The sequence below is a fragment of the Seriola lalandi genome, unplaced genomic scaffold (assembly GCF_002814215.2).
Source record: "Seriola lalandi dorsalis isolate HSWRI2012SDOR001 ecotype SW California unplaced genomic scaffold, Sedor1 jcf7180002054582, whole genome shotgun sequence".
Classification (NCBI taxonomy): domain Eukaryota; kingdom Metazoa; phylum Chordata; class Actinopteri; order Carangiformes; family Carangidae; genus Seriola; species Seriola lalandi.
In genome coordinates, this window is record NW_019525135.1 from 975288 (window position 1) to 996321 (window position 21034).

Genomic DNA, 21034 nt, shown 5'->3' on the forward strand with positions numbered 1-21034 from the left:
AACTCATAGTGGTGAATAAGAGATTTATTGACCTTATCAATAAAAATCAAATATTATTTATTAAAATTATATGAGGAGTAGTTGACAACACATGAGGGTTTATTTTTATTAATGTATTAACAATTTTTTAAATGTAGAATTTGATAATATATTATATACAGAAGAATATTAGATTTTTTGCTAGAATTTACATGAGAGAAGATGGAGTAAAGGTTTCCCTCTGAAACATTAAGAACAAAATGAAAGCAGTGACAACAGTGGGCAAAAAAATTATACTTACTGGTAAACCTCCAATGTGGGATCACGATAAGGCCAATACACTCGAAAATATAAATAAAAAACTGAAGAAAATAAAGCACAAATTCATTTAATGTTTCCATAAAAACACTTCACTTTTGTCACTTTAACTCCATAACTTTGAAATTTAATTATACATCATGTCATACATGTGACAACACTGTTTTCTGCCAATTAGCAAAAACTCAGCTTGTGTTTTCCTTCCACTATGTTCATGTCTGTGTTTATTATCCTGTGCAACCTTTGGCAAAATAAAATTATGTAAAACACTTCAGGCAAAAACATTTTATTATGCAAATTGAAAATGAGCCAAAAATGAGTGAAACTGCTAATCCACCCCCAGCAACTCATAACTATGTTCCACTTGTCAAGATTGAGTAGCTATAACTGATATAACCTGGATTTAAGCACTGATATCCTAAGTAATACAATAATATATCTTTGCATTGCATAAATACATGAAATGACAGCAAAGTAATCACAGGAATATAAATCATCCCACTTTGTATTTGTTGCCAACATGTGAAATCATGTGGTTTCCAGAAAGTCAGAAGACCTGCATTATGCAAACACAAACATCTCTAAACCAACAAACACAGATTAGTCATTGTTGGTTACAGTTTACGGGAGCAGACAGTCAGAGGGAGAACGAGTGAACAGTGGTTTGATGTGGCAGAAACATTACTGGTAAAAACTAGTGCCGTTACTGAATTTGGATACATTTGGAAATTGAAGAGATGTGAGTTATTTAATGTTTTTCTGACTTTGACTTTGACTTTGTTGTTTAATCGCTGAACTGAAGAAATATTATTACATTATATTATGCTATACTGTTATAAACAACAGTAATTTACCTCCTGAAGCTTGGACGGGATTGATCTCTGTCTAAGGTGTTTTTTATTGAAAGTAGAAGTCAGAGATAAGTGCTCTAATTTTGAAAGGTTTTAATGGTGGGGAATATCACTATGTTTCACAGGTTGCGCCATATATTGATCTTTCTTCCGGCTTGATGCCATAATCATTTTGAAATCTTCACTTGCAAAACAACTCCATCAACTTGCTAATCTCATTTAACTCCCTCTGCTCTGTGCTCTGCTGCAGATGAGACTGCAGGCCATACTTTGCCTCTTGCTGCAGCTCATTTTTGAGGTAAAGAAGAATGTTCACCAATATCTTCCATATTGAATAGATGACAAAAGTGCTTAAACCTCAGCCTTCTTGACTCTTTGATTCATCACCTTTGAATCAGATATTTGACACTTTGTTTCTGTTCAGTTTTCATCATGCTCAAATCTCAGGGTGATATCTGGTTCCACCCTGGAGCTGCCATGTTTCTCACCCCAACCTGACTCCGCTGGATCCACCATCACCTGGATATTCAATGGTCTTGTTATATTTCTATCATCACTGTTCTCACTGTGTTGCAAAAGTATACACTTATATATTTATACCGTGTGATCTTTTTCTTAATACAGGTAAGGATGTAAGTGAGGAGCCACCTGACTCAGTTAGAGTTAAAAAGGATGGCTTGTATCTGTCTATATCCCCTGTAACTCCTGCCAACGAGGGCGAGTATGCGTGTTTGGTGAAGGAGAGCAATACGGAGATAATAAAGACATACAACATCTCAGTTGTCGGTGAGATACGCACCTATCTTTATCTTACATTCATGCATTGTTTATTTGGTTTTGATTTAAATTGACATGTGAAAGAACCAAGAAAAAGCTTGTAATCAAAAGAGGTTGACTTATTTGTGTTTCTCTCTACAGCATTACTTGACATTACCATCAAGGTAAACCGAGGCTCAGATGTGCACCTCCCATGCCACTTCCCACCCAGCAGCCAAGTCATGGCCAATGCACTCTGGTTCAAAAAGACGGACCCTGTCGGGAGGACACAGCTGAATCCTGAAGACGATACAGATGATACAACGAGACTAAGACTGCTTTATCCACTTGACAATGATCAGACCATCCTTATCAAAGACACTATCATGGAGGATGCTGGAATTTACCATTGTGAATCTGCAGATGGGGAGAGGCTCAGCACCATATACATTATTGTTGAAGGTAGGTTTGGCAACCTTTTCTATATGCTGCAATGATACTGCACAGTCCATGCAATTTGTAACCATTAATTCTTACAGTAAATGTCAAAACAACCAAGCTTGAGTATTCATTTTAATAGCAAAGAGCCTTAACGTACAGTAAAAGCTAATTTCTGACCATGTTGAGGTATTGTTTTAAAAAGAAGGTAAAACAGTTATGTGCATTTTTAACCGTTTGCTTAACTCTCTTTTAGTTGTTCCTACCAAACCTCCTTTCTCCTGCGAGAAGTTCCCCAGAGCATGGGAGCCGTGCCAGGACGAGAACAGTCGCACAGGGGAACCCATGCTGCAAGAGTCCATGACAGAGTTTTCCATGAAGCTCTATTCTTACCTCAGAGGGTCATATCCTTCTGGCAACTTGCTCATTTCTCCCATCAGCATCAATGCGGCACTCTCCCATTTGTTGCTAGGTATGAAAAGGGAAGCAAGTCCCTTATTTGCTTTAATCAATTTAACAACTCTTAATTATTCTTAAATATTATTATTATTATTATAAGTCTGGTGATATTCCACATTTTTTATTATCAACAAATCCCATGAAAAAACTAAAAACCATCAATGAATTGTTAAAGTATTGCCTGTGTGTCTAATGCCCTCTACGCCAAAGAGCTCCATTCATGTCCAAAAATATTTTAAAAACACATCATTGAACCACACAGTCTCAGTGTATGATCTGTGTCCTCATTACAAGTAAAGTGATGCCAAGTTGATAAGTTGATCCCATATACACTATCTACGACTGAAGATAGTTCCCAACAAAAACACAATTTTACAATTTAAAAAATGCAAATATCTAATTTATTTTTTGTTTATATAAAATTTTTTGTTTTCATATATTCAGATCTCCAGTAGGAACAAATACTGTAGGCGTGCAGCTGAGTGCCCCAGACAGGCTGCGGGAGCTAGAGGATATTGTGAGATGTACAACCAAATTATTCATTTTGGTTGCTTCATAGCATTTGTTGACAGAAAGAAACATATAGAATGACGCCAGCCTTGGCCTTTAAGATTCTTTGGTCTAAAAAGCAACATAATCCCTTTGTTTTCTGTGGACAAGAAAATGTCTATATAACTTGGAATTTACATAAAACTTTTCTCACTGTTAAATGTCACAGTAGCTTTTCTTCTACTTATTTTAAACCTTGCAGCTTTCTTTACCACTCTAAAGTATGTGTCTTTCTATATTATCTCCATTTTATATTGTCTCTTCTTTGTTGTGATACTTTCAGGGGCAAGGGATACCACTCGCAAAGCCATTGAGAGGGCAGTCTGTGTGCCTCATGACTTCCACTGCGTTCACTTCCAGATGAAGAAGCTGAGAGAGAAGCTGGCTGGCTCCTTGCAGCTGGCTTCTCAGATCTACTATAACCCACGTACTGTACTGCTATCACAGTGTGAAGTGCACAAAATGGCCACTCTGTGAAGAGAAATGCAATCAGAGATAAAGATGCAGAGATTCTGAGCGCATACAAAAACTAAATGGTTTTTTATCTCTGTAGCTCATCATAGTTTCTTTGTTCTTTTCCTTAGAAATGAATCTGGCCGAGTCCTTTGCTAACCAGTCCATTCAATTCTATGAAGCGGAGCCCACCAGGCTGCTGGAAAACAGTGAGGACAACACACGGATGATCAACAGCTGGGTGGCAAATAAAACCCAAAATAAAATCACCCAGTTGGTTGAATCAGTTTCACCCAGTACACAAATGATCCTGCTCAACGCTGTCTCCTTCAATGGTCAGTAAAGTGTGTGCGCACAAATGTGAGTATTTGCGTGTATAGTGGAAACTAATAAACTGTGCGTATGTGTGTGTGTCAGGTCAATGGAAGGTCAAGTTTAATCTGAAACCAAAGAAGGGTCTTTTCACAAAACTGGATGGTGATCTGGTAAAGGTGCCTCTCCTCTATCACCCTAAATACATGGCGGTTATGACGTATGTGGTTGAGCTAAAGGCACAGGTAACAAACACACTAACACACATCTAACTGTAACCCACCCATTTACATACTATATACAACAGCTAATGGCTGATTCAGCATACTTTTAATGCTACCAATTTTCCAAATATAAACAAATATGAGCTAAAAAATGAAGCTCTAGTTGTGGCTCACAGCTAACTGTACTCTCCATGGCGGATTATCTTTCCTGTTTGCAGCTCCCAAAGCATTATGGAGACTGTAGTTCCAAAATTTAAAGCGTGCTTATCCTCCAAATCGAGACACATAATTGAGTGAATGAATCCATTAATATGGACTTTTTTCAAGTTACGTCATCAATATTTTTTACATTATAAAGGTATCAGAGATCTGGACAGACTTTGAAAACATCTGTTTTTTGTATTTTTTTTTTTTTTTAACTTTGCCAACAGGTGGCGAAGTTTCCTCTTACAGGTGACAGCAGTCTCTACATCCTGCTACCTCGCTCCAACAAAGTGACTGACCTGCAGCAGGTGGAGGAGAGGATGACGGACACAGCTGTGCATCAAATGATAGAGGGAATGAAAACAACAGTTCCTCACTATATCGAGGTTACTCTGCCCCAAATCAAGCTGGATGACCAGCCAGACATGAACATACTTATCAAGAAATTAGGTTTGTTCGTCTTTCATGTGCTGTTCCGTCTGTCAGACTCAAGTTCTGCTTATTACCACATACTCAATACCACCCATGCTTTCAGCTCATGTATAACTTTGTCTAGCAGCCACAAGACATTTGTGAAATATGTCTCCCCATCTGCTCGATTCCACTGTATGTAATCCACTTACTTTGCTTTCCTTCCTGCTTTCTCTCTCTTTCCCAAAACAGGACTGTCGTCCCTCTTCGAGGAGCCCAACCTGTGTGGCATCAACACTGACAACATGCTGGTCTTGGACGATGTCAGACACAGGGCCTTCCTCACACTAAACGAACAAGGAGTAGAGGCTGGCGCTGTCACCACTATGTCGTTCTCTCGCACCTTCCCTTCCTTCTCTGCCCTGCGGCCCTTCATCCTGCTGCTGTGGAGTGACCAGGCCAACGTGCCACTCTTTATCGGCAGAGTAACCGACCCGTGAGCAGGAGAAAGAGCGAGGGTGGGGGTGGGGGGTGGGTGGGAGAAATGCAACCAAGCACATGTACAAGAAGAAATAAAGACATGGTGAAGAAAAGCTGCCTGATATAAGTGAAATACATGTTATTTCATAATGTTACTATGATTTTTTTCAGAAAATTCAGCTGATTTTTCGAAACTTGATATAAAACAATATAAATTCAGTATGAGCATTGCTTCAAGTAGTCACTAAAGAGAGTCTTAAAAAAAACATACACAGCCTTACAAAAACATATACACTGGCTTTGATGTGGATTGTCTTCAAAGTTGTCGATGAATAAACACATACGCACATATACTGCCTGTCTTATGTTTTTGAAGATGTGAGCACTGAGCGGATCACTTGTAATTCAAAGGAAGACAGACGAGCACTGAAACAGCTTCAATTTATTTTTGCGAAGTAGTTACACAAACCCACCACAGGATGGCAGCCATACTGTGTGATTGACATTGACAGTGAATACACAGGGACTGCAGTAGTGAATTCCCATCTCGCTCCCATCTCAGCCCTCCTGCATCATCACCACTGATATCAATTTAAGGAAGACAAGTGTCAAAATCTGTGACAGTAAAGTTGTTTTTTTTTTTGTTTTTTTTTAAAGTAATAGCTCGTTTGGTAAAGCACAGCAACTGAGCAAAAAAATACCCTGAATCATCGTATTCACAAACAAATACACACTGATGGCAAGAGACTGAATGGATGGCATAGACTGTAAACACATCAGCATCCAGAACAATCAGCTAAAGTTGCACTCTATTATACAAGCTGATGATGATTGCTAAACATGCAGCCGTATTGCAGATAAAAATGATTACATAAGCTAAGCGGGGTCAATAGACACGAGTCAGAAAACTTGGTGACTGTAAACAAAACCAACAGATCCAGTCAGAAACGTGAACTCTTAGGGCACTTCCACCCAGCTGATCCCCAAACAAAGTGTTCCCAGAAATGCATCTTTGATGCTTGGATAACATGATCATGTTGTTTTGGTTTGATTATCTCACTGCTGACGTGCTGGGAGTTTTGATGTGCATAGAGAAAGTACAGAATAAACCCATCATTCTTGCCCAACCCCTCTTGTTAAAGTCATTTAAGGTCTAACTGAAAATGTTTTTAAGCTTACTGTTACAATACGTGGTTTAGTCCCAAGCTTTTATAATGCCCAAGCCCTTTTATTATTCTAAACCTAATTCACCACTGAAGGATCCATTTTTTGCAGTCAACGATGAGACATTCACAAGGTTGTCGAAGGACACCAAGAATATGAGCAGCCGGATCGATTCAACAGTTAGAAAACTCCCGGAGGCCACTGACTGACTGTGGGTATGCTTTTGTGAACCGGTGTATGGCCAGAGCAGGAGTGCTGCGAGATGAACCGAGGGAATACATTTGATATCCTGGCAGGTATTTAGGGCAGCTCAGCAACAAGCTAGCCCATACACACCATCAATATGCAGATCTGTGCATCAAGGCACGTAACACACATGTAAATTGATAAGTGTGCAATCTAGCATAGCTTCTCAGTATCTTGGATCCTGGTCTGTGATTATCCACTGTCCCCCTACTGCCAAATGTGTTTCCATACGGGGTGTAATCTCATTTTATCTCCTGAGGTTATATCATAGGGGGGCTCTGTTCTCTATGCCTGCATTTCTACTAACTGCACACAGTTAATCTCAGCAGGCAATCATATGTTTCACAGACATGGGCACAGTAGTCCCTCCAGTCCTGTCTCATGCCCAAATTATTAAATATATGCCACTATAGACCTAATATCTAATAGGTCAGAAATAATGGGATGAATGATCGCAGAAATAACTCCCCCTGATGGATGATGTAGATTACAGCCATTTTTTTTTTCTCACAGAGGGAGAGGCTCCGAGGGTGTGTAAAGGTGGATTAGGGGGATAGATAAGATAACAGGAACAATCAAATGCCTGAAATTTCAAATTAATACATTACTGGTATGAGATTGCCCTGAAAGAAGAAAATGTTACATCATCTGTGACTGCTGGAGCAGAATTGGAATCACTGAGGTAAACTCGCTTAGATCCTGTTGAAATCTGGTTCACAATGCTGGAGTGAAGCGAAGATACAAATGGTACCTCCAAAAGCAATAGCCGTACTGCCTGCCATGGACACAACTCATCAAAAAAGAGCAGTCAAAGGTTACGTATCAAGACATATTCCATTCTTCAAGTTGTTCAATGACTGTCTGGCAAAGGGAGAGAGAGAGAGATGGTAAAGGTCTGGCACACACGATTGACGGCTTGTCAGTGTCCTCCAGCCAGGAACACTCACACCACTGAGGTCTGTGGTGGTGGTGGTGGTGGTGGTGGTGGATTTCTCTCCTGTATGTCTTTTCTTGTCCTTTGTTACTATTTCTTCACACCTCTGTGCTTCTGAAGTTGGACGGAGACATTTTGAATGGTGCATGATGTGAATACAGATAGACACACACTGCACAGACAGTGGATGTAGGCACTCATATTCTCATAGCCCTCACGCACACACGTATGCCGACACGTTAATGTCCGATGTCAAGGTGTATAGAGAGCCACTGTCACCAAAAGTCAATGAAAAGACATTAGAACAAGAACACTGAAACAGTAAAGGTACAAATCCACCGAATGGATCGTTTTGTGCTTTATAATACGGTGTGTTGTTTTGCATCAGATCAACAACCACTAAAATAGAGACTTCTCCGAACATTCCTGCTCCTGTAACTAAATACCACATTATGAGTCACTAGGGTGCACATAGTGTTGGCCCCTTTCAATGAATGAATTTTTGAGTACATTAGTCTCAAATCTCTTCATCAGGTGTAGATTTCAATGACAGAATATGAGCAACTTCCACAATACAGTAAGGTCTAAAGCACAATTTCGTGGGTATTGTTTTGTTACGTCAACACTTTAATGAGGACATTGTCACAATTTGGTTCACCTTTAAAAAAATGTATTCAGATTACACCTTATTACCATCACTAATATTAGTATGAATATCATATACTAATACTCGGTGCTGTAATTGTTGGCAATATATGACGGATTTCATCTTCAACATTATTATTATTGCATGTTTTATCCTTTGCTCTTACTACTGCATGACTTGGTCTCTGTTTCCAACCACCGCCCAGTGAAACAAATGTTTGTGTGAGTGTGTGCGTGTGTGTGTGTGTATGTGTGTGTGTGTGTGTGTGTGTGTGTATGTATGCATGAATGTCTTGTGTGATCTAGTCCGGTTTGTCACTGCTCGGGGCTCCTTGCTGTGTGAGCGTATGCCAGTATTCCACTTTCTTCCCTTTGTTTTTGAGACATTCGAACCAGTGTCTGAGTCTCTGACCGCTTGCATTGATCCCCAGCTCCACTCCACCTGAAACCAGAGGGAGACGACAGAGAGGAAGAGTCAGGAGGTGAGGGCACATGACAGAAAGAAAGACCAGTGGTAGAAGAAGCACTCGGATGCTTTACTTAAGTAAAAGTACTAATAAGGCGACATAAAATTACTACAAGTAAAAGTGCTTCAGAAAAAAATGTATCTGTGACTGATATAATTATATATTATATTATTAAATTGTTCAGACTGATGCATCAAATCACATGTAACATTTTACTGCTGCAGCTGGTCAATGTGGAGCTAAATTTAACTACTTTATTCACAGTTCAGTAGTTTATAGATATTATCATAAGATAAATCTGAAGGGTTGTGAGATGATTAATGGAGTAGGAAAGAAGAAAAAAGTTGTGCTACCCAAATTCATTGTTTTTTTCCCCAGACTTTCTCAGCTAGTCTCCAACTGTGACTGTTTGCTGTCTGTTACTCAGCAGGTAACGTAGAGTACAATGGGTTTTTAGAGCTTTTTTAGAACAATAGATGTCCCAAGTGAATACTGCAAGTACAGACATTGAATAAATATACGTAGTCATTTTCCACAACTGGCGACATCATCAAAAATAACTAAGGGGACAGGCAGACATTTTGCATTCTTGTTAAAATCTAATAATCAATAATGTGATATTGAGCTTCGGCAATAATGTACATCAACATTCACGCCAATAAAAATAATTATTATTTAACAGGCAGACAGACATGAGAGCAAAGGAAGAAATATACAGACACTGAAGACAAATTCCTCCAGGCAGAGAGAAAGAGAAATAGACAGGTAGCTGGGGAATTAGGAGGGAGAGAGATTTAGACAGCAAACGATTTATTGAAAGAGCATGGCTACTGAATATAATGGGGGGGGGGGGGGGGGGGGGCGGGCGGGGGGTTAAATATGCACAGAAGCAGGAAATGACTCAGGCAAAAGTGAGTGGAGGTGATGGAGGCGTTGGTGGAGAGGCAGGCTGGAAGACAGAGACATGCAGGCAGTTGTTTGCACCGAGGTTATTACAAAGCCATTCCCTTGGCTGTGATTGCACAGTTAATGGAGCGTGAAGTTTTAAACACGGTATTTTGGCAATGCTGGCTTCTAACAGCGCCTTGGAAAATGACAGCCGCAAGCAAACAAGGCTTGATTGTTGATCTGCAACTCATCTGAGCTCGGGAGCCAACGCTGCCTGAGATGCAGCCACTGGGAAGAGGGGAGCAGTCTTACAGTGTCTCATAACCTGTATCCTCCATCTCACATACAAGACACACAACTTAGAGAGCAGGTCTAAACCTGTTGACAGTTTCGATAGAATAATCACGCACAACACTTTGTCACCTCCGCCCCCACAACACTCCCACCACCTCCGAACAGAGATCGATGGAGTGTACCCCGAGGGTTGCTGGTGACAAACGAACGGTCAGCCATCCTGACATGCAATGGGGCACAGAAGAAGGATGAGGAACCGGAGCCGGAGGAGATGATACAGACGAGTGTGAGACTGACACGCTGGCAAGCAGATGTGCACTCGCAGAGGTTTTACCCTGTATCTGTCTGCTTATTTTTACACAAAATCCTCCTCTGCTGCACATCTGTCTCATCCAACCCTACCAGCAGATACACAAGCTGTACTGAGCCAAGTATCCAGCCGAGCATTCGACCTGAAGGCATCAGTTCTTGTCAGATCATGGAAGTCCCCACACCTTCCTCCTTCCTTTGAGGGGCTACATCTGACAATTTTTTGTAACAGGACCAACAGTTAGAAAACATGCAGGAGTTGAACTTTTCTCTCAAACTGTCTTTTAATGTTTTCACACAGGTCTGCTTCCCTCTCATTTGGTGTGTTGTTTTGCGTGAAACACTGTGAATGCCTCTGAAGACAGAATGACTCAGTGTGTGCACCATCATCCAACATGTGTGAAAAGCTTTCAAGTGTGGTCATTTGGACCAAGTACAAACACCTTTGCCTTAGAAATGTGCAGACGAAAGACACTTCAGACCAACCACTTTTTGAATCATATGAAAGCCATTAAAAAAAAAAACAATAAAAACGCAGCTTTGAATAAAACCTGGTCAGATGAGGTTTCTTTTGAAAACAAATCCAATATCTCAACTTAGGGTGTCTTCTGAGTACAGATCCAATACATGTTCTATGCAGAGAGGTAAGAATCTGTACAGCTTACTGCATGGAAATGATATTTATGAAAGCTAACACAAGGCCAGCGATTGCTGTACAAATAAAACCAGAAGGAAGCAGCCCAATGTGACTAAATGAATATACATAACTTATAGCTGGATCACTGATTTTTACGTCATTGACGAAGAAGCTGTAGTTAATGTGGCTCAATCACAACATGGCAGATACCTGATCTGCTTATTAAGATCAGTACCGGCCCAGATACTGATGTGGCGTATCAGATTCATTCTCACTTGAGACTTGAATTAGACTATCTACAGTATAGGTTTTACAGTTTTCCTGATTTGTAAATGTAAAACACGACTCAAAAATAGGAGGCTTGGATTTGGTTCAGGGCGAAGATGAAATTCCCCATCTCTCCTAGTGTATCGATTGCTCCCTCAAGTTATCCACTTGATCTATTGCCTGTGTTTTCTTGTGTACTTTTGCCCCCTCATTTTTCCTCTCACTGTTCAGTTTTTTCCTCCATGTATCTTTGAAATCTCACCTTTTACCATTTGACATCCTCTATATCTTCTGCTAAGCCTATTAGCCCACTTGTAATTGCTCTCACTCTCATACTAGTGCAGTGGCATCGTGCTCGCTCAGCCCCTTTATCAACTCGTTTTCTCCATTCTTCCTTGTCTCAGTGTCATTTTTCTCCCAGCTTCAATTAACATAACTGGGAGGGTGCTGTAGCCAAGCCTGTTATATGATAATGGTCAAGGGAATGGCTGTTATCTGGGGCTGTATGTTAGACATGGCCTTTTTTCCCAGCAGGGCTAATAACTCACTGGGCTTATCTAAACAACAGGCGTCTCCCACTAACCCACCCATCTACTGCCTCGCACGCACACACGTGAGCACAGCACACACACATAAAGACAGCGTAAAACGCTTTGATCTGAAGGTCTCCAAGCTCACAGGGTGGTAATCCATTCTCACTGTGCATCCCCACTAGTTACCCATCACTCCCTAAGCTCCCATTGCCATGATATACACAGCAGGCCATGCCAAAGCTGTTTAGCGGCCTGATGGGGCAGCAGTGATCTGATATGCCTAGACCATGAAGGATGGGGATCCAGACCAAATGTCATCCTTTTTGATTTCCAAAGCCTTTCCATTTCCTTTTCCTCTCTCAAACTCTCCTTTGCTTGCTCAATCATTCTCCTCAAGCCTCATAATTACCCCTCATCTCTCTGCATTTTTTTTTTTCTACTCCTCTCTCCGCCCACACTTGGCCTGGTTTTTATGTTTTCTGCAATTGCGTCGCTTTCATTCAAACATTCCTGTAGCGTCATCTACTTTGCTGGTGCTGCTGCTTCCCTCATCCACTCCTCCCCACCGCATCACAGTCTCTATCGGCCTACCTATGAAGTCGTTGCTCATTCCCAAGTCGTAGTCCCACACAGAGATCTCCAGGGTTTTCTTTGCCAGCTGGTCCAGGGATACATCATATGAAAACTCCTGTGCAGGTGGCGCACACAAGAGCATATTTATATCAATGATTCATAAACACAGGAGTTGAAAGGAACTAGATTGGTGCTTTTTTTCATAAAAACATGCAGATGATGCTGAGAACACATTGAAGGAGATGTCATATTTGAAAAGGTACGGTTAATTGCCCTGCTCTACACAACAGGAAGTCATATGGTGCTGAGCAGACAAATTAAAGAAGCTTTCTGGTGTACTGTGGTTATTTGTGGAGCAAGAGACACATTTACCTCATTGAATTCAGGGTTGAGAGTCTTTTTCTTCACTGAAGTCTTGTACTTGGACTTTTTCCCCATATCTGGTTGCAAGATGCTGTGAAAGAGAGAAAAAAAAAGAGAGCACAAGCTAAACAGGACATCAAATAATCAGGACCTTTTACACTCTAAGTTGTTTCCAACCTCAGTACAATAGCTTAAACTTATAAGAATAATTTGAGGAATAGCTTAACAGTTTGGTAAATATGTAAATGTACTTTATTTATACAGCCCTTTACAACAATCCTTTCGGCGTACCAAAGTGCTTTACAACAGGTAATAAATAAAGAGAAAAATAAGTGAAAACAATTAAAAAAATAATAAAAGAACAATGAGAGCAATAAAATACAACAAAATCGATTAAGATAAAATAAGATAAAAGTGTTATCATACTACTGGGTATTAAATGCCATCCTAAAAAGGTAGGTTTTTAGCCTAGATTTGAAGAGGCCCAGGTCAGAAATAAGACGCATCTCGGCAGGGAGCTTATTCCAGAGCCTGGGGGCAGCAACAGAAAAGGCTCGGTCACCCCAGTGTTTGTATTTTGAGCTGGGCACTTCCAGCAAAAGTTGATTTGTTGACCTCAGAGGTCTACCAGGATTTCGGACAGTTAAAAGCTCAGATAAATACGATGGGGCAAGGCCGTTAAGAGTTTAAAAACAAACATTAAAAGTTTAAAATCAATTCTATAAAGGACAGGAAGCCAATGAAGAAAGTTAGAGAACAGGAAATAGGCTAATTTTCTTTTCTTTTTTTTTTACCAAGATGATGAAAAGATTGCTACAACTCTCATGTCTTTCCAGCATTAAAAATATAACTAAAGCCAGTAGCAATTAGCTTAGATAAGCTCAGCATAAAGACTTGGAATAAGGGAAAGAGCTTGCATTATACTTAAATAAGAAATATGGTGTTACTCAGAGAGCTTTAGATGTGTTTCTCAAAATGTCCAACTATTTCTCTGATTCCAGTCTAGTTGTAGATCACGGATGTACTTCTGTAAAGAAATGGAGCAATTTCTACGCAGGGGCAACTGTAAAAACAACATTTCTAAAATAGAGATCCTCAAATACATTTTACCTCTCAAACTGGGTCAGAACATTCATTATTTCTGAGATCAAAGTAATTAATCCATGAATTTATTATCTTCTGCCCTGCTGCGACAATAACCCTCGCTGAATGGCAGAAACAAAGGGAGACAGAAAATTTGCAAAATCTTTTGTTTGAGATAACTGTGACCCAGAAGTCTTTTGAACATGGAGGACAGCGAGCCAGTGAAAGAGAAAGAGAAAGAGAGGGAGAGACAGTAGACCACAGCAAGATCATAATCATGCCAATGTCGGAGGAGTATACACTTCAGCAAAGAGGCAACAGAAGGATCGCTAGAGGGCAAAGGGAATCATCATCAGCATAAATTCCAAGTCAAGATGTTCAGGCGGTGAGATATCTCACTCCTCTAGCCTCCCCCCACTACCACCACTAGTGACGAATCTTGGTCTGACAGCTGATGCATGAGATGGGCTTGGGGCTGTCACTGCAGAGCCGGAATCAGAGCGAGTGAAGGATGGAGGGATGGAGGTGGAGAGGGAACAGGAAGAGGAGGAGGAATTGATAGAAAGCAAGGTGGTGACACAAAGAGTCGAGTTTGCCATCAGTGCCAAAAATGTCATTTTTCATGATATGACATGATCTGACAAAGTAGCAGTGGCCAGAGACAATTGTGACTTCAGTCTTTCTTTTTCTTGACAACAAAAAAAACCCTCACAGTTACAACCTAGAACTATTTTTAACCAGCACTGAGCAGGAGCCTCAAGATCAGAGTATACCTATTGTCTACGGCCTTATTTGGTGTCCTACAGTAGTTAGTGGGGCAGGACAGACATATGCCAGGCAAGAGAAATCTGAGGGATAACAAGATTTAGATTGACAAGACCAACGCTAAATTATGTGAAAAGAATCAAACTTTTTGCCTTTTCCTCATGAAACACTTGACATTTTCATCAAAATAAAACAAAATACTAAGTAAAAATCACTGTTTGGTTGGACTGCTCACAACTCCGCACTAAGGCCAGCATCTGTGACACCACACGGCTTTGTTTTAATAGTTCATAAGTCAAATAAGTTGGGAACCACTTTCCAGTAAATATACAAAGCTATAGTCTCAATATGCAGCTGATCTGATTTTGTGACTGTCGTTTAAACCTGCATGAATTGATTTTTTTGTGGCCACTTTTGTGGGGCACTGCACCAAGCTGTAAACACCACATTAGCATACTGCAACATTTGTTAAGGGTGAATATGTTAGCAAACAGTTACCTAGTCACACATTCAGCAGGCACAGAGCAAAATCATCATTCAGCTGGAGTCATGTTTTTGGACGAATGTAAGTCCAATATTCACACTCACTCTTGTTTTGCTTTTCACCAACTCCTTAGGAAAAATATTAGAGTTTTAGCTGCATGCTGCCTTTTAAAGGTAAAATATAGTCTATCAGAGCCTTTTCACTCAAAACAGCTGCTTGCTGCAGCTGAAAATTACTTTGGTGAAACAGGTGAGACCAAACAGTAAAATGTGGGCCATAAAACCAAAACAATGAGGTGAAAAGTGCTAAAATACTCTGCCGAGCTTAAAGAAACTACAGGGTATCTCAATGTCAAGCCAAGACTGCATCTGGACCTCTAGACTAAGAGAGGATTCACAGCCTCTTTGACAAAGGACATTTCATTTAAATCTGAGTGTCTCGAAAGAAGTGCCCACAAGCAATAAATTTACACTGTTGTTCCAGTTTAAGTCATTTAACTCATAAAATGTTACCAAACAATGTCTTGTCACCAGTCACAGGCTCAGTTCGATGTTTACTGCATTTTTAAAGGTCATTTTCTCCATGAGCTAATCAGCATTTATCCTCCAAAATACCTGCTGCTTATACAATGGTCTGCCTGTCTTCACGAGAAAAGAAAAGGTAAACTGGAAGAAAAGAAGGAATCAATTGAGAGAGGCAGCCAAACAAAGCCTCTATTTGACCAGCAGCGTGTGAGAGGGTGAGGTGAAAGCCCATGAGACATCTCAGCTTGAGCTGTGCCAAATCGCATTTTACATACGGCTCCGAGGCAGCTCAGACAGGGGAATTCCAATTTCCACAATAACAAAACACCATTTGACAGCAACATTCATCAACAATGATAGCATAAATAAAAATATATTCCGAACAGCAGCAACCAAACTATGTTCGAATTACCGTAGAAAATTCATTGTGAATAATAATTCATAACATGGGAGGCTGGTCCATGGAGATATGAGAGGATTATCCTCTCAGTTAGTTTTTTTTTGTCAGCTGTTCCCTTAAAAAGTAGGTTGTTCACTGCAGAATAAAGTAAACTACCCATACGTTTCTGTGCTGTATTCTTCTACCATTTTTTCTTAAATCATGTTAAGAATAACACACAAAATAACAGGAACACGTACCTGTACATGTAATATAATGAAATGTGATGTAATACTGCAGCCTCAAAATGAACACCTACTGTATGTGCTAATATTGTTTTATTCAAAATTGTGCTGCATGTGTTAATGAACTCTGCTGTCTTCATATTACTAGAGTTTGTTACAACAGTTGACTTATATATTACATTACTGTTTACATTCCTTTCTAGACTTAATATATTTTTCTTGATTTTTCTTTCGTATTTTTATTTACAATGTTTATCTCTTTCTTTTTTCTTCTTTGTTTTCTTTTTAGATGATAGGTTCAGATTTTTTAAAGTATATATTACTGTAATACAATACTCACATACATGCACTGTATGCACCTTGAAAGAGTTACTGTAATTATTCCTCATGTACATACTAAGCATGTAGCCCTCTCCTCGTAGCTTGACTACATTGGAAAAGGTTCACAGTCCTCATTCTGCGCAAAATGCATTACAGAGTTCAGGTATATTCTGATATTAAGGTTCTTTTACTTTACAATGCATTCACTGCAGTGGAGCCTCCTTGCTGATTTTATACCAACAAGACATGTATTAAGGAAGATATACACTTTGCCTTTATGATCGGATAGCTCTACATTTCGGGAAATATGCTTACTTGCTTTCTTGCTGAGAGGTGGATGAGAAATATCAATGTGCGTAGGCAGATTTTGTAACCTTTGGACAGAGTCAGGCTAGCTGTTTCCCCGTTTTCAGTCTTTGTGCTGCGCTAAGCTAATTGGCTGCAGGCTGTAGCTTCACATTTACTGTACAAACATCAGAGTGGTATCGATCTTGTCATCTAAATTTCGGCAAAGCAAATAAGCATATTTCCTGAAATGTCAAACTATATTTTTATATATATATATATATATATATATATATATATATGTGCACGTGAAATGAAATGACACATGACGTTTTTTGAGAGGAGAGGGTTATTGACACAACCTGAAACAGCAGCAACACACACAATTTGACATTTTTTGTTTGTCTTTGCCCAAAATGCCACTTCATGTCATAGGAGCCACCGCGCACAGTCACATGACAATTTGACAACTCTCTAACTGGTTGAGTCATGAAAATTGTGGTACCTAACAGCATCCTGACAGCAGGCACAAGAACAAGAGCATCCCTGTAAATGGAAAAAAGAAAAAAAAAAATGCTGAGAGGTGACAGGGAGGGATGATCTAGAGGGAACTGGTGATAAAAAAAAAAACCTGTCACCACACCAAAGAAGTTATGACAGAGATGTAAAAATAAAAAAAAGTGATAGAGAAGATAAGTGACAACTGGAAAAGAAGAGCTAAATATACGCCTGCTGTAGAGAGGAGTTATGACTTTCACTTCACACAAGTGTTCAGAGGAAAAGAGAGAGAGAACTAATACTGTAAAGCATGGTCTTGTGCTTTGTCAGCAGGAAATATCTGACATGTTTTGCACTTTTTTCTGCCTTCATGTGTCTTTTTTTCCTGACAGAATATAAATATATATACAGTATATATATTATACGTAATGTGTGAAGAGCAGGGGGGAGAAATGTGACCCCCCCCACCCCCACCCTGAAGGATGTAAACTCATTTAGTCTTTAAAATGCTAATTTGTCCTTTTAAATGGAAGACAAATTAGTACCGAGATCATTCTGACCTTGTGTCACTTGAATGGCTTCGAAATGCTGATTGAGAGCCACAGTGAGAAAAAGACCAATTGGAAAAGCCTTCTAGACAAATGTGTGGACACACACACACACACAAACACACACACACACACACACAAACACACACAAACACACACACACACACACACGCACACAAAAACATAGCATGGACAAAGAGCGACTGGCATCAAGTTCAGCTTTAGTTACAGATTCCTCAAGAGAATTGCTGGTGTTACAACTGCAGGACATCACCAAACTGACAGTGGAGTAATTTAGAAAACATCCTGAGCAAATTCACTCCTGTGTCGATTCAATTGTTCAGTATACTCTAGAGATGTAATTCACCTGTTCCAGCAATACATTCACCCCCATTCTTTTGTTAAAGTTAAGTTCACTGAAACTTTAGAGCATAAATTATTGATGATGTTAGGTTTATGGTGGAAACCACAAAAGGATGAATGAGGAGAGTGACACATTCTCTGCAGACCATCCGTTAAACTGAGGTAAACACTGGTACAAAAACACTGAAGGGAACAAAAGGGAAACTCTGGCAGAGTGGCAAATGAAAAACCCAAATGACTCAAGTGCCAGAAATAAGAATCGGATCAGAGCAGTGGCTTAAACAAATCATGTAAACTGAAGGAGTGTGGATAAAAGAGAAACAGCCAGCGCAAAGATGCAGAACAAACACAACAAATTCAAACAAAATTCAACAAAGTTGGTGAAGAGAAAAGAATGACAGAAAGAGCATATGGTGCATTTTCCAGAGTACTCAAAAACACTGTGCATCATAATAGGCCGATAAAGCACAAGGCGTCACGTCTAAAACAAATCAATACGTTGAGTAAGAAGAAAAGAAAAACGTGCTTGAGACAAAAAGAATTTTCTTTCTTTTTCACAAGAGGTGAGCCTCCTCTTTGCTTTTTGTTTGTCTCATCTCTCTCTCTCTACAGCAATTCACAAGATCTTCAAAATCCCAATACTGTGGGTGTGTATTGATACATTTTGCCCACCTTGTGCAACCTACTGAAAACAACTTCAGATCAAAATGTTTTTTAATCCTGTAATTCTAGCTTTCCATTTGATTCAGTCCTTCAGACTTGTTAGGACTGAAAAAAAAGACTGTGTGGGTCATCCAGTCCTTTATGTAAGTCTGGAAATACAGCACATGTAACCTTCCTTACAAATCTGGACAGTGAAAGGTGTTATGGGTAACTATAGGGTGCACAGGATCACAAAGGAGCCTGCATGCACACCATGACAATGTGTCATGCAGCCCTTCGTGTCAAACAAGCGGATTGGTTGTTTTAATCTCCTTTCAGGAGGCGGGTTTACAACAGAAAAGAAAAGAAATACTCACAAGGTTAAATATTAGTGAAACATTAGTGTTTTCTACATCTTTTACCATCATCACCAGGACAACATGGTCTTGGTCAAAAACTAAAGGGCTCAAAACCAAGTCAGGCATTAAACCTTAAATGACTGTACTCCAATAACACTATTTTGCTTCACAGTGTAATCCACTTCAGAAAATAAAAAACACTTTAGAGCCTTTAAAAGTTCCTTTAGAAGCAATTTCAACTGCCTGGAGCTCCTTCTACCGCAAAGCCTCCCACTGCTGGAGGTGGCGTTGGTTACAGGATTGGTTGTCCTGTGTGGGAGCTCTCAGTCCTTGCACTATTGGTATTTAAGTGCAGCAGGCAGATTGGAGATTGAGCTGTGTGGGTTTTATCTGTCATCACCCATGCCTTACAGGCAGGCTGGCTCAGGTGTACAGAGTTGGACACTGTGCCTCTCGCTGGTTCTGTGTTTTAGTCTTTGAAGAGATGAAAAGCTGAGAAAATCAGTCTCACTGAGTGGTATGATCTCCCAGATTGCAGTTATTTTAAAGATTTGTACTGGCATCACATGCAGCTGCTTACATCTTCAAGCTTACACTTTCCTTGTGTCTTAGAGATTGTCACAGAATCATCGTATTTCATCTTAAAAGGGGTGTTCAGAGGGTCGTTGATCTGCTTGTCGCTTGTTGTACTGTTTAAGGTCAGTCAGGCTCATGCTGACTTTCCATTCCTGTCCCTAATGCAATAAGGTCCCGGAATGTGACTCGTGTATGTGTGTTTCTTACTGAACCTTTGTGAGTGTTGTGTCAGAAGAGGGCATCTGGATACTCCCCCTCAAGCCTGTCAGTTGCTTAAAGGGCAAAGCACGTGTGAAGCAGAACAAAGATTACACACTGTAACTCTGGGTTCAGTGACAAAATGAAGTACGCTCAAAAAGTCAGTATGCAAGCTAAAATTAATTTTGAGTGTGCTATTAATGTACAATATTGTCTCACAATGCAAACGAAATGAGGGAGTTTCTCAAAGGTGGAAAAAATTAAGATTAATTGGAAATACCTTTGCATGGCAGCTAATGGTTAAGATATTGTTAATGTTAAGTTTCCCTGGTTCTTGTAATCATTATTACATAAGAAAAACACTGACTGCTCTCATGAGACAAGACATCGCATTGTTGAACCCAACATTCTCACCTCCACACCCTAAATTTGTGCTATGCTAAAAGAACATCACACCACTTCCGACATTAGCACAAACTGCTGATGCAGAATAGTTGCATATGAGCATAATTTGTAGAATACCAGGTCTGCTCATGAATATCTGACGTGACTTACATTTTAACAAAGGGGTCAGAATAGCCGTTGGAGTCCATGGCGGCCAGATGGGCACAGCGTATGATGCCAACCATCAGGCAGCTCTTCTCTGTGTTATAGCACAGAGACACCAGGATGCGGCCACGCTGGGGGACATAGCAAACAACAGTGTCAGACACAGCACCTGTTTCTACCCCGATGTCTCGCTCTTCAGCAAATGCGTGCAGTGGAGAATCCTACAGCAGGTCAGTGGAGTTTCTCAAAACACATTTCACTTTTCACAGCAAAAATGAAATAAAGAAGAGATGAAAAGGGAATTAAAATAATGACTGCAAATAAACTAGTTGTAATTACAACCCAGGATGTGTATTCTCATGGGCAACAGGAGTATTCAGATTGAAGCTTGTAATTAAAGGCCTTATCTGAGTGTGGCAAAATGACACTACTCCCTTCCCCTTTTAATCTCCAGGTTGAGC

General features: G+C 40.0%; 2 protein-coding genes across 2 annotated transcripts in view; one reads left to right on the forward strand and one right to left on the reverse strand.

Annotated features, from left to right (window-relative positions):
• Positions 1-879: 879 nt before the first annotated feature.
• Positions 880-5785, forward strand: serping1 (serpin peptidase inhibitor, clade G (C1 inhibitor), member 1). The gene is made up of 11 exons (XM_023418443.2): positions 880-1036; positions 1399-1446; positions 1573-1681; positions 1773-1934; positions 2067-2366; positions 2599-2814; positions 3634-3777; positions 3935-4138; positions 4221-4360; positions 4771-4993; positions 5207-5785. The coding sequence occupies exons 2-11, from the start codon at positions 1399-1401 to the stop codon at positions 5452-5454; spliced, it is 1794 nt and encodes a 597-aa protein (XP_023274211.1). The 5' UTR covers positions 880-1036; the 3' UTR covers positions 5455-5785.
• doc2g (double C2-like domains, gamma) overlaps positions 5610-21034 on the reverse strand; it is a 30498-nt gene continuing 15073 nt past the window's right edge. Inside the window, exons 8-11 of the mRNA XM_023418421.2 lie at positions 20580-20704; positions 12764-12845; positions 12410-12506; positions 5610-8865 (exon numbers count right to left, since the gene is read on the reverse strand). Coding sequence (XP_023274189.1) covers positions 8726-8865; positions 12410-12506; positions 12764-12845; positions 20580-20704 — 444 coding nt within the window. The 3' untranslated portion in view covers positions 5610-8725. The remainder of the gene's footprint in view (positions 8866-12409; positions 12507-12763; positions 12846-20579; positions 20705-21034) is intronic.